Source organism: Miscanthus floridulus, chromosome 7, assembly GCF_019320115.1.
Source record: "Miscanthus floridulus cultivar M001 chromosome 7, ASM1932011v1, whole genome shotgun sequence".
Classification (NCBI taxonomy): domain Eukaryota; kingdom Viridiplantae; phylum Streptophyta; class Magnoliopsida; order Poales; family Poaceae; genus Miscanthus; species Miscanthus floridulus.
In genome coordinates this window covers 71,700,057-71,713,700 of record NC_089586.1, presented here as the reverse complement: position 1 = coordinate 71,713,700, position 13,644 = coordinate 71,700,057, and the positions used below count along the sequence as shown (strand labels likewise).

General features: G+C 45.2%; 1 protein-coding gene across 4 annotated transcripts; it reads right to left on the bottom strand.

The window, feature by feature from the left end:
• Positions 1–5,389: 5,389 nt before the first annotated feature.
• Positions 5,390–8,837, bottom strand: LOC136463411 (nudix hydrolase 12, mitochondrial-like). Of its 4 annotated transcripts, none has more exons than XM_066462411.1 (6): positions 8,536–8,837; positions 8,307–8,395; positions 8,006–8,144; positions 7,741–7,824; positions 6,329–6,535; positions 5,390–6,212 (listed from the first exon to the last, which is right to left on the bottom strand). In XM_066462411.1, the coding sequence occupies exons 2-6, from the start codon at positions 8,381–8,383 to the stop codon at positions 6,024–6,026; spliced, it is 696 nt and encodes a 231-aa protein (XP_066318508.1). In that variant the 5' UTR covers positions 8,384–8,395; positions 8,536–8,837; the 3' UTR covers positions 5,390–6,023. The 4 variants fall into 4 exon arrangements, with proteins under 4 accessions (XP_066318508.1, XP_066318507.1, XP_066318506.1 ...); XM_066462410.1 differs by lacking the exon at positions 8,536–8,837 and having other exon boundaries at positions 5,390–6,093; positions 6,130–6,212; positions 8,307–8,525; XM_066462409.1 differs by lacking the exon at positions 8,536–8,837 and having other exon boundaries at positions 8,307–8,525.
• Positions 8,838–13,644: the final 4,807 nt, after the last annotated feature.

Sequence of the window (13,644 nt, the reverse complement as noted above, 5' to 3'; positions counted from 1 at the left end):
AAAACCGTTACCTACAAAACACAAAATCAATGAGATTCATATTAATTTACAGGAAAAGTAGAATCATCCATAAAATTATACAAAGACTCTGAAACTAACAAATGGTGCATGTCAAGGAAATCTGCTATTAAGTAATTGCAAAGACCACAAAGAGAACTAACATGACCTATTTGAACGAAACTGTTAGCTAGCACTACTACAGAAACGTTTTCTGCGGCGGGCGAATTTGCTTTTGCGCAGCGGGCAAACGCGTCCGCCAGCGTGAAAAGGTCACGGTAAATCATGGCCTTCCCGCGGCGGGCCGCTTTGCCCGCTGTTGTTAATTGATTTCCCGCGGCGGGCACGTTAGGATGCCCGCCGCGGTTAAACGTTTCAAAAAAAACAAAAAAAACCTAGGAACCCGTCGGCGAGCCCATTCTCGAGCCCACCGACGAGCCCATTCACAACCCAATACTGGATCTGCCGCCGGGGAGGTCATCCTCGCAGGATCTGCACCATTGCGCGTGACCTTGCTCGATGCTGCGCTGCGGAGACCCCGATGGAGCCCGCTGCCGCTGAATCCACCCGCGTCGGGGCCGAATCCGCCGTGCCGGAGCTTGTCGCCACAGACCCGCTCTGAACGGAACCACCAATAACATCGCGATTTTGCCAGATCTGGAAACCGAAGCAAAACAACGCGTCAGATCAGCAACAACACCGCAGATCAGCGCACGTGATGCTCGACCACCAACACAACAACAAGAATCTTGCGATCAAGGACTAACCGGTGCCGGATCCAAGGCTTCATGCACGCGGGTTTGTTGTATCCCCCGTGCTCAGATCCACGCGCTCCCAGCTCGATTCAAGCTGTAAGAAGCCGAATCCAGCAATCAGATCTGAGCCTGCGCAACATGAAGCAAACGGGATTTTCTGGTAAATCGAAACAAACGTAGCTCACCGAGGGCGCGCGAGGTAACGAGTCAGGGAGCACGACGATCCTGGATATGGACGAGAGGAGAGGTTGTGTGCAGGAGAGGTTGCGTGCCGGAGCTCTGCCCGGGCCGCCGCGTCACCTCCTCGAGGGCAAGAGAGCGGGGAGCTCCGCCCGGGCCTACGCCATCGATGTGGATCTGTGCCGCTGCGTGGGTGGGGGCTGTCCCAGCCATGAGAGAGGGGAGGCGAGTGGAGAGAGGGGAGGCGCGGACGATTGAGTGAGGGAGCTGAGTGTTGTGAGGCTCAAACCCTAACTCCTCTCCTTTTATATAAACCCGGTAATGGGCTTCGAGCTGGGCCTGATGGGCCAGGCCTTTTTTCGTGGCGGGCTTTTAACGTTGCCCGCTGCGGTAAATCGATTTTCCGCAGCGGGCACCTTAAGATGCCCGCCACGGTAAATAAAAAATGTCCGCCGCGGTAAATCGTGGGATTTACCGTGGCAGATACAAATAGGAGCCCGCCACGGAGTGCAAAAGTGCAATGCTGCGCAAAATTGTTTTTGTAGTAGTGTAGAAAAGGTATTAGCTAAAAGTAGAATTAATGAAAACAAATAAATTTATTCACCTCTACGGTGCTTTGGCCTTTATGTTTGGTGCCATTTATTCTCCAAGGGGAATCACCACTGGACCTACAATAAGCCCTATATCTCATCTTACATGACTTATCAGTTCCTAAATCGAACTCCTTATTTATGGCAAATTGTCGCACTGCCATCTTGAACTCCTCCATTGTTAGGTATATTGTACCAATATCCATTGTGGGGTTGTTCTTATCATATGAAACTATCATCTCACTTGGTACATCATCACTTGTACGAATGGTGGCACCCCCATTATCAACACCCTGCTTATTATCAACACCCTGTTCATTCATTTGGCCTTCATCAACGTGTCTCCTCTTCTCTCAAGCCTAGAATTTCACACATCTAGTTTTCACTCACAAGTGCAATACGACCTTCATCATCATGTGTCTCCACTATTTGTAAGCTATCCCAATCAACTGTTTTCATATTTACTTTGGACCTAAACAAGTGAAATCAATTTAAATACCATGACCCCACTACTGTACAGGTAAAATAACATAAATAATTAACACCATTACCTTTGCACATCAGCAATAGGAAGATTGTACTGTACTGCCGGAGGAGGAGTAGTGGGCAACAACGTTCTCGCTAGGGTTAGAGCATTGGGCATGGCATCGGTACTAGCGCAACCAGTCCTTCTGGCGCGGCCAGGCCATCAGCCGGCGGCACAGCTAGGCCATCAGGCAGCACGGCCAGGTGAGAGGCCACTAGGGCTGCGCCTGCTTGGTCATCCATGGAGAGCGGGCGACCATCCTCTTCATCAGGCGGCGGTGTTCCATCCATGGGCGTTGATGGTTGGGGAGGGAACGATGGCGGCGGCGTGGGTTAGGGCGCCGGGAGGGAACGACGAAGGAAGAGCGAGATGAAACGTCGGGCAGATGGAACGTCGGGCTCGATCAACGATACGTAAGGCCAAATGGGCAAAAGGGTCAGTTTAGGAGAGAAATACATATATTTAGATTAAGAAAGAGAAGAAATACACCAAATGTCATGAAAATCAAGAAGCCAGCGTTTCCAGGGTTATTTCTACGAAGTCAATGTTTGAAATCCTATATCTGCGAAGCGTATTGTTTGGAGCCCTAAATATGCAATTTTCTCGTGCTCGTCGGGCCGCGGTGGCTGATAGCCATGGGAGAAGGCCAAACTGTTGATCGGTATTCGACAGAAAGAAAGAATGGGAAACGCCGAGACGGAGAAAATCAGAAAACCGGGTGCTCCTCTGTTGTTCACCTTTTTTTCTGCGATGTGAAATGCAGGGTACACCACGAGATGGGCCTCTTTCCCTAGTTACGCTTAGGCCTTTTTGCCTCGCTCCGAACGAAGGCCGAAGGGTCCGGTCGGAAATGGTATATATCTTTATTTTTAGAGTAAGTAAAGCGTATTTTTCAACCTTCAACTTATACAGAAGTTCAATTTTCAAGCCTAATATATGAACCAAGTATTAGACACCCTCACAGTGTCAAAACTTAAAACTAGATAAATTTGATTCTTTAGCTAATTTCAAAGGTGGTTTCCTATTTTTCTAAAATAATAAAAATCCATTTTAATCTCTAAAAATTCATAACTTATTTATTTTTAAAAAAAAAGTGAAACTAATACCCTTCTTTTCCAAAAAATGTTGTTTATCTATTGGCGCTACATTTAGAGTTATTTGGATCTTACTTTTCATGTTTCCAGTAAACCAGACCACAAACAATAAAAGAATAGGAACAAAAATAAATAAGTTCCAAATAACTGTAAATAGGATACCAACAATTAGATAACATTTTTAGGAAAAAATAATTAGTTTCATATTTTTCTAATTTAAAAAAGATTATTTATCAATTTTAGAGGTTAAACTAGATTTTTATTATTTTATTAAAATAGAAAATACCTTTGAAACCAGCTAAGGGACCAAATTGTTTGGTTTCAACAGGTAGAGGGTGTCCAATACCTGTTTTGTAATTTAAGGTTGAAAATCGAACTCATGTGCAAGTTGAGAGTTTGAAAATGCACTTAACCCTTTTTTGTGATAAGTATGTGCTTAATGTCTAGCACTTTGGTGTTGCCTGAGTGTTTATTCTTGTCTTTCCATCTTGGCTTCTTGTACTTGATGTCTTGGACTTTTTACTATTCTTCTAGGATCTTCAAATCAACTCCTTTGTCCTTTTTACTTGAGGTGTTGATCACATGATCACCAGTGCCGCAAGTCCATCCTTGCATTCATAGGACTAAAACCTTGTATACTAGCACATAAAATTAGTCCAATCGATAATATTATCACCTAATCATCAAAATTACTTAATGGCCCTAGCTATGTGCTGTTTTCATTACATAGCGGAGTCATCATATTCATCTCATTTTTTAACAGCTGTGAACACCTTTGAAAGATTGAACCGACATATATTGAGATCACCAGAATCACCACAGTTGTCTCATTGTCAACAAGTATGTTTGAGATGTGTTGATTTAAAAAGTGAAAATTGTTAAGTATTCATGGGTTATGTTTTGTTTTCTTGTGGTAGAAACTTTGTAATGTGTGAACTTATTAAATGTTGCGGACTATTGTACTGGATGTTTCCTTGTGGTTGTGACTATGTGATTTGTGAACTTATTAAATGTTGCTTGGTCATTTCTAATTTTTTGTGGTTAGCTGGTTGCCTGGTTAAGATGCTCTTGAATTCTTGACAATATTTTGTGATTAGCAGTGGCATGCTGGCAGTAGTAAAACAGCGGTGGTATATTGCCTTTTCCAGCAGTGGCAGTAGTGCAGTGCACTGCGCTGGTGCTTGACTGGTTGCCACTTGCAGCACTGGTGGCGTACCATGCAGCATATTGATATGTGATTAAGTATGTGGCATGATATTGATATGTGCAGTAGCTGGTGTTACAATATTGATATGTGATCGTCATTCCGGCTTAAGTTCCCGATTTCCGCCCGTTCCCGTCATTTTTCCACCCATATTTGTCCGTTTCCGGACACCCGTATTTTCCGCTCCCGCACCTAATCCTGGCCTTTCCGATCCCGATCCCGTTTTCGATGATGAAATGTAGAAACGGAAACAGGAAGGGGGTTTTCCCATCCATTTCTGTCCGTTTTCAATCTTACTCGTATGGATAATAGTTACTAATTACTCTATATACTTTTTTCATTCCTATTCATGGTTTTTCCTTTCATATTGCACCTCTATGCATGTTTGACATGCGTTTAGTGAAACCTTAGTTAGAACTATGTTTGACGCAGAAATAGACATGACCATTTCTAAATATACTTATATATACATGGTGTGAATAGTGACCCATATAACTCATAGCTAGTTTTTCTATATTAACAATGGTAGAAATGGAAGGATACATAGAATTACTTTAGGATATTATTTTCTAACATCAGATCTAGGTAATTTAGACGTAGATTTACGCTTAGCTTATGTTACTTTTAATAATCATGGATGTGGGTGGTTTATATTCAAATTTTGAGATTTATTTAGATATTTTGTATAATGGAATATGTTTGATTACTTTAGATTTTTTTTGTATAATAGTGGAGCTGGGTAATTTAGATGTAAATTAGGAAGTTAGTTTATATATTTTTTTTTATAATGGCAAATATAATATGGGTAATCTTGATGAAGATTATGGGCTACTCTAGCTTATTTTTTACAATAGCTGCTATGGTTAATCTGGATATCTACATTTATGCATTATTTAGACTAGTTTAACAATGGAAGAGACATGTATTTTTTTATACAAAATGAAATATATCCGAAGATATTGGTAGAGGAAAGCCTAGGACCATGTTTCTCTACTGTAGCACATTGTTTGGAAAAGACCCAATCCATTCAGCAAAATTGGCCCATGGAGTGGCCCTAGGTGTTGGGCTAGCCTAGCTTGCAGATGGGCGGGTGTTTGTAATTGTTGTGAGATTTTCTATGATCCTCTCTATCTAATGAAATCGTCTGTTGTGCAAACGAGTAGCGTTCCACAATCCACATCATTTTCAGCATTCCAAGGAAGTACATGTAAGGGTATTATTGGCATTTACAGACACAGGACATGGATAAATTCCCATACCATTTTTCACATATTACATTTACACCACAGAAGATGACACGGGAACCCTCACTAATCGCATCGATGATGCAAGGGCCAAGGGGGCAGTTTTGTCCTAATCTCTGAAGCTAGCCAACCAACACCAAATGTTGTGGATGGGAAACGCCTGCAAACTTGGGTGGTGCTCTGCTGAGGCCACACGAGGCAGATAGCTAGTGGGCGCGCGCGCAGCTGTTACTGGACTGACGACACTTGCAGGCATACTGAAGACACATGACTAGCTGAGAATCGAAGGCCTAAAACGAGCGATTAGATAGCGAGGATCTGAATTTCTTGGTTTTATCTTCTGGTTGCCATGCTTTTGCACTTGCTTTGAATTGAACGTGGGGACAGTTAGGACAGTAGTTATCCACGACAGCAACAGCAGCGTGTCCATCAGCTAGCACAGCGCCACCGCGCCGTCCGAGGACGTCTGGAGCATCATGTACATGCCAGCTTGGTCGGTCAACTCCGGTGTGGCCGCCGCCGCGGCCACCGGCTCGAGCACCGACAGCCTCTCCAGCAACGCGGTGAGCGCCTCCCGCATCCAGTCGTACCGGCAGAGCTGGTAGGCTTCGGCGGGAGAGACCTGTTCCAATGGTCCATGGCAGAGTCAGGTGAGTTTTCTGAAGAATTGTGATGGAGATGTAGCCAGGGCAGGCACACGCTGACTGCTGACAGAGGGGCGGGGCAACTCAAACTCACCCATCGGCGGTTGTGTGTGTCCTGCTCCGGCCACGTCTCCAGCTCCTCGGTGACCTCCATGGAGAAGATGTAGCCCTTGCAGGCTCCCCTGGGGCTGGTGCTGTTCTGGCTGCTCTTGCTCTTGAACACCCAGTGCCCCAAGGCAGCTCTCTGGTCAGTGCAGGAACAGCACGGCACGGCATGCAGATGGGAATAATGATCAGTGAACTGAATATTGCAAGTCAACACGGCCATGTAGAATGCACATTATTATCAGTTGTTGTATATGAAAACATTTCATTTCATATAGTTGAATCGAGGGACAGAATCATATACATATATAATAATGATATATAAATGCAGAATCATGGCAGAAATTAAACACAGGACTACTGATCAATCGATGGGTGGAGCAGGGGCACTGTAGGACACACAGGAAACACACCACATGCATAGTGGTTGGGCGCAATGCATGGAGCAGATATAAAAATACTAGCAGCTTATTGACTCGGATCCAGAAGGAAATCGATTCCGAGGACGAGCCGGCCAACGGACGAAGTACGCAAGAAACAGGGGCGAACAATAATACGCTTTGCGCCGAGATCTTGTCAACCAGGAAATCGCAATGATTTAGGGGACATCACGTTATAAAAACCCTCTCCCTCAAATGCAAATCGTTGCTATAATATTGTTTTAGTTTGGTCGCAAACCACCAAATGAGGTGATGCTGCTCTGCTAGCACCTGCTAGTGCTAATGCTACTCTAGGCAAGGGACTGAATGAATGCGGCGACGCCTGCTCGGAACTCTGAAGAGAAAATTCCCCGTCCCTTTCCCTGTCGTGCATGGTCGCTGTCAGCCTATGGTATGGAGCGCTGTCCTTGGGGCTGTTTGCTAGTACTAGGGGTTAATTAAGTAAGTTTGTCTGACTGGGGACGTTAACCTCACCCTGGATTATTACTACCATTCAGGAGCTTTCGAGGTGACAAATCAAGTGGACCATAATGGCTCCAAGCTGCGGCGTTAAATTACTGCTGGGATCAGGATTTTCGCAGAGAAGCGACACCGAATCGCGGTGATCATCCGCATACTTTTCGTGACTAAGACTGCGTTTAGTAGTTTTCATTCACAACAGGCATCCTTTTTTTTTGGCGAAAAATTCAACAGGCATCTTTAGCCACGCACGTTCACGGAATAGCAGGGATAAAGAAGGCATTTATATCAGCCGATAGGTCGTCGTCGTCCTCCCACCCGCCCTCATCGATGCCAAATTAAATAAATTATGATATATGGTATCCATAAGGGCGGGTGGGAGGACTATCATATATCATATCAGCCGATAGGTCAGCATCATCGTTCGTAAATCGATCATAGTTGCCAGCGTATAAGATAAAGAGGGCAGTGAGTGAAGGAAGGGAAGGCATTGGTGACGTACGTTGATGATGCCCTTGACGCCGGCCTCCTCCATGGCCTCGCGGGACGCCGCCTGGTACACGTCCTCGTCGTCCTCCCACCCGCCCTGATCGATGCCAAATTAAATAAATTAATAATAATTACTCCGATCCAAATCCAACAGGTTACTGTAATTAAGCGGGTGGAGCGCCAATCGATCGATATACAGCACTACACTAGCTAGTGTTTCTGTGGGCGCTGCTGGCTGCCGCCGCCGTATCTTTCTTTCTTCACGTACGTATACGTACCTTGGGGAAGACCATGTCGGTCCGGTTAGGCGTGGAGATCATGAGCACCTCCACCTCCGCCGTGTCGTCGCCGACGCCGAGGCTGCTGCACGGGTTGCCTACCTCGTCGTCCTTCTTGTTCACCCGGTACGGCACGCACCTGCCATCCATCCATGGCATGCATGGCACACAACTCAATGATTCGGCAAACGACGACGATGGATGGCGGAGCAAGAAACTAATCAACGGCATGCATGCAGATGCAGTGCACCAATCCAAGAGCTAGCGAAGAAATCAAGAGGCAGAGATCGAGGGCGCCGACCCTGCGACGAGGCGGAACTCGTTGTGGTAGCGCTGCTTCAGCCGGCCCTTCCTGGCGGCCACCGCGTCGGACGACATGGCCACTGCGCGCTGGCAGGCAACGCCGCCGCCGGCGGACATGTCAGCTTTTCGGGCACGAGAGAGACAGAGACAGAGGTCCGGATCGATCGATCGGACCCACTCAAGAAAGAAAAAGAAAGAGCGACACAGGAAAGGGAACCACCACTCACCTTGTTCTGCCTTATATATATATAGACAAGCTAAGCGAGCGATTAACAGGGACAGGGCAACGGATCCAGAGGAGAGGCAGAGCAAGGCAACGCTGTTGCCCCGCCGCTAGCAGCAGCCCGGGATGCTTGGGGTGGTGATGGTGGCAATGACGCCACGGTCTTATCCCCACCCGACCCGAGCGTGAATGAAAAGGGAAAAAAGCCCCAGCTAGCTGCTGACGCGAGAGGGAAGGGAAGAGACAGGACACTGGCGATTGGCTGCCAAAGGCCAGAGCTTGAAGAGCAGGAGGGCCTGTGGCGAGCGGGCGATGCGCGCCTATAAATGGCGCGCTCTGCGTTCGCGCCCGATTTATAGGCAGGGGCGGGCGCCAGGAGGAGGAGGGAGGGGGAAGTCAATGTGGCTCTATTGCCTTGCCTTGGCCGTCGACGCTGTCATTGCCTTGCCCACCACCGACCGCCCGCGACCGTCTCCCAGCCCGACATTTGAATTCAGAAATGGAACGCCCCACACTCCGCAGTCTGCACCGTTTCTGCATTGCTTTTAGGATAGCAAGTCAGAGGAGGCGACTTCAGGCCTTCAGCTCACCTGCTGTCCGGGCATGCGCTTCGAGCCGACATGAACTCGAGTATATACTCCAACCAATGCAAAATGTATAGCAACACCACTTCTATCACGTGAAAGGCCGTGGTTGTCCATAGCCTATACCTGGTTGTCCATAGCCTATACCTGGGTGTTTTATCGGCAGATTAAACATTTGTTGAGCACATTCCTATACTAGAGTAGCCTGATTTCCAGCGAGATATTAGGCGACAGCTTTCTTCTTCCTCCGCCAGTTCAGGTCTTAGGGGGGGAGGGGATTTGTTGTTTCCAAGCTTAGAAAGAGGGGCCCGGGGAAGACCGGCAAAAACGGCGGTAGTGGCGGGTTGACTAGCGGCGAGTTCAGCGGCGGGGGCACCACTGAGTGGGCGGTGCGAGACATTTGGTTGGCAAGAGCCGGTGTCGGGGGCGACGACCGTAGAAGAAGAATATGAGACATATAGATTAGCGCGGCAGCGGGGGAGAGTGGCGGTGGAGGCGGCGGTACGCCGCCAGAGCCCGGCAAGTGGTGGATGCAGGGGCGCTGATGCTGGATCTCAAGGACAATCTCGATTTAGCGGCGGTCGTGGTTGATGGCGGCGGCGGACGTAGTGTGGACGCCGCGCAAAACCCTGGAGGTGGTGGCGAAGGGGGTGTTCATGCCGGATCTGAAGCATCTCAGTTCAGGCTAGGGTGGCTGTGGTCGAGAGTGGCGACGGAGGAGGCGTGGACGCTGCCAGAGGTTGGCGGGGTGGGACAGCGAGGGAGGAAGAATATGGTTGCCCGAGAATTTGGAAAAAAAATTCTGGCACAGGGTTATAGCAAGCCCCTTTGTTGAACAATTTTATGATTTGGAACGGAGGGAGTATAAAGGCAGTTTCAGGATAATTGTTAAAGGTTGATGTTTAAGTCAATTGTCTCTAAAAATAATTTCTAAAGACGGTTGGTTTAAGAAACCCACCACTAAAAATAGTCGCCACCGATTGTTTCGAAAGGGATGATTATCATGTTATAATCAGCAAAGTTGTGTAATGGGATGGCAAGAAAGGATTGCATATATAAGTGGGAGGCTATGGGTCCGAATTCTAGGAATATACAAATGTGTATTTTCAAATAATTTTTTTTAGATTAGAGGCGCATGACACGCTCGGTGGTGTGGCCTACAGTGCCCCTCCTATTTTTTTCATGCTAATAACCCACTATTCATGACTGTTTAGAAATTCCCCTGCTATTTTTCCCGTTAATTTTTTCAATCAATTTCTATTGTTGGTTACACTATCGGTTGACTTCACAAAACCACCAGGCGCGCGGCCAAGCACTAGTAGAAATGGTTTCTGTGATAGTGAATTCTTCTTACACCCATTTCTTATGATGATGGTTCAATACCCAATAATCAAATCGTTTCAACTACTACAATTCGGCAACCACCACCTCATACGAGTTAGAAGATGCTTATCTCTCAGAAGTATACCACAATTCTTGCCTACTTAGATGCATTATTTTGTGGGCATTGCAGAATAATACAATGGCGTGTAATGGTAACAATGAATCATATGGCAATGCCATATTTTAACGTGGAGTGCTAAATTTACCAAGCTGATTGTGGTTAGATAGGACGGCCAAATAATTTGGAAGAGTTCAAGAGAGGAGAGCAATGCCAGAAGGGTTGGACTGCATAGCCCAAACCTAGATTTCCTAGATATACTACTAGATCTCAGTTGATGTTGAAATGTGTGTCCTATGTAGGGATGAAAATGGTACGGATATTTTCCGACCGTATTCGAAACCGAATTCGTTTAGAGGGGTTGAGATCTGTCCGTATCCGAGTCCGGATATCCAACATCCGATACCATATCCGTATCCGAATACTCAAATCGCATATTTATGATGTCGATATCCAATCGTATCATATCCGACATAGTTGACACTATCCGTATTCGAATCCGAATCCGGACAGAAATATGAAAACAAATGTAATATCAGTGATATCCATCCGTATCCGATCCGTTTTCATCCCTAGTCCTATGTCCTGCTGATGTGCTGCCTACCACTAGATACACGCTCTGCTCGTCACCACGTAGGGATATGACAGGATAGCAATTATATCACATGTTCGCTTGCTCGAATACGATCGTGGATTATAAGCTGGAACAGTATTTTTCTCTCACATCAAACCAGCCAGTAGTAAATAATCCACGATCGTTTACGGCCTGCCGAACAGGCTGCAAATTATTGGCGCACATCCTTTGATTCATGCTTTTTTTTGTCAATCTCAATAATGGTATAAAGACACTGGTATTACACTGCCGGCTGTTGTAACTATATAAACATATCAGGAACAGAGGATGATGCCCCTGTTCTAAGAATTTTGACTCATTCTTAAGTATTTCTTATTATCGAGCCATAGTAATTGCACCTATTAAAGAAACTAGATGAATTAGGAAAATGAGTTCAAATAGATAGAAGATAAAAATCGGTTGCTAACCATCCTTCTATGTTTTTTAGTTATTATTCACTTGAGCAACTATATATATTGTGAAGTCAATCCAGGGCAAGTGTTTGGATACATGTTTGCTCAAGAATTAATTATTCTTCTTAATCAACGATTTATTATATAGAGAGAATGACCCTCAGAAATTGCAAATACTAATTTGTTAAGAAATAATTAAATTGAAGTCATAGTGTCATCATTGGTAGGAATCAATATATTCGCAAGATCTAGGCCACAATTTGTATCGACTAATGATGTTAGAAATCTTTGTATGCAAAGTTCCCTAAAGTGCAGTCTTTTTTCAATTTAGGAATATTGAAGAAGGGACTTTGCGAAGAAATAGCAATAGAAAGACTCCCTAATTATCATACACTTTATTTACCATGCATCTTACTACATACACTTCATACATCTTATGCTACCTACATATACTAGGGGGCATAGAGTACATATGATGAGCTAAAATAATAGTTGTAGAGCCTAGCATAGCTAGGTTAAGAGATAATTGAGCGTGCCATGATGTTCTTAGGATTTCATAGACACCTTTATGGCCTTGTCTTGTAAATGGGCCCTTGTAAACCTCCAAAATATCTATAAGTCCATGATGACGAGATCCTTGTTGGCATTTCTAAATGCAATCGCCAAGTATGGAGTTAGAATCCATCCTAGCAATGGCGCCAGAAATGCTTGTTGGTAGTTCTTAACGTCACTACTAAGTACGGGATTTGAATCCATCCTCAGCAATGGCACCAGAAATACCTTGTTGGTAGTTCTTAGCAACATAACTAATGTGGAGCTATGCTACTAAGAAATAGCCTTGATAGTTCCTTAACAATTTTAGATATTTATCCGCAAGCGCACAGAGCTATCATTGTAGCATTTCACCGGAAAGTATTCAGGGTATCGTTATTTATATTTTTCCAAAGGAAGGTATTTGATTAAGAGTCTAGTATGGATATGAACTTGAATAATAATGCTTGCAAGTACACCAATACTTATAACAGGGGTAAGAATAGTAATTCAAAGATAGTGGACACACACTTGGCATTCCTCAAAGGATAAAATAGAAAAGAAAGGATAAAAGAATAATCCTAAGTCGAGCAGGCAATGGTCTAGTGTAGTCATACAAAGATTAGTTGATAATCATACAAATTACATAATTAGTTTTAGGGCTAAGTGTGAAGCAGGTCGAGAGGCCATCAAGTACTGGTCTGCTAGCAACCTCATGTGACAATTTAGACTACTACACCCTAAATGAACATGGGGGATTACAAAGGACGGACAGGGCTGTCACCACCTGTCGTCTACCCCTCAACCAGAGAGAAGTAAATGCATTCACTTGTCTCTCCATACAAAAGCACTACACTTGCGTATACAGAAACTACCCAAATCCTCTTGAGTCCCTGACCCTATGGATCGACAGGTAAAGAACTTGGGCACACCTAACGACACGATGAACCGTCACCTCAACTTAGCTCTAATTCCAATTATATAAGTTATATGATTGTTTAAGCATAAAGTTAAGTGTTCTATTCTCATAACACATAAACTTTGCACTAGTTCATATATCAAGATCATAACACAATAACTATACTCTAGTTCATAAGTATGACTATAATAAAGTGAAGACATGATTTTGGAAGAACCCATATTGATATTCATACCAAGAATCTCTTCTTCCAAGGAGCCAAGCCCTCCAAGGTGGCTTTGCCTTGCTCTAATACAACTAAAAGGTAAAACTAAAGAGAGTAGAGAGTGAGGTATTGCTCAATGTGGTGTGTGTTCAGATAGGGGGTACCCCTCTATTTATAGAATGCTCAAGGCAGTGCTAGAGGCTATTCTTGGTGCATCCCCGGCTCCCACTACCTTAGCATGCTTCCATGCCACCGCCATAGCAAGGGGTGGCTGAGCAGTGCCGGTAGGGGGTCGGCCGTTCTTAGGGGTTGGCCACCCCTTGACCATGGCCACTCTCCACCACCTTCGCATGGCAGGCCGTGGACTAGACCAGGATGGCTTCCCCATGGTGCTTTGCCTTAGTTGC

Bases quoted from the DNA above. Each gene is read 5' to 3' on its own strand.
- LOC136463411 (XM_066462409.1), bottom strand. From the start codon at position 8,425: ATGTCCGCCGGCGGCGGCGTTGCCTGCCAGCGCGCAGTGGCCATGTCG. The intron at 8,145-8,306 runs GTCGGCGCCCTC...GATGGATGGCAG, and splicing joins GAGTTCCGCCTCGTCGCAGG to GTGCGTGCCGTACCGGGTGA. The intron at 7,825-8,005 runs GTACGTATACGT...GGCATCGATCAG, and splicing joins CCGACATGGTCTTCCCCAAG to GGCGGGTGGGAGGACGACGA.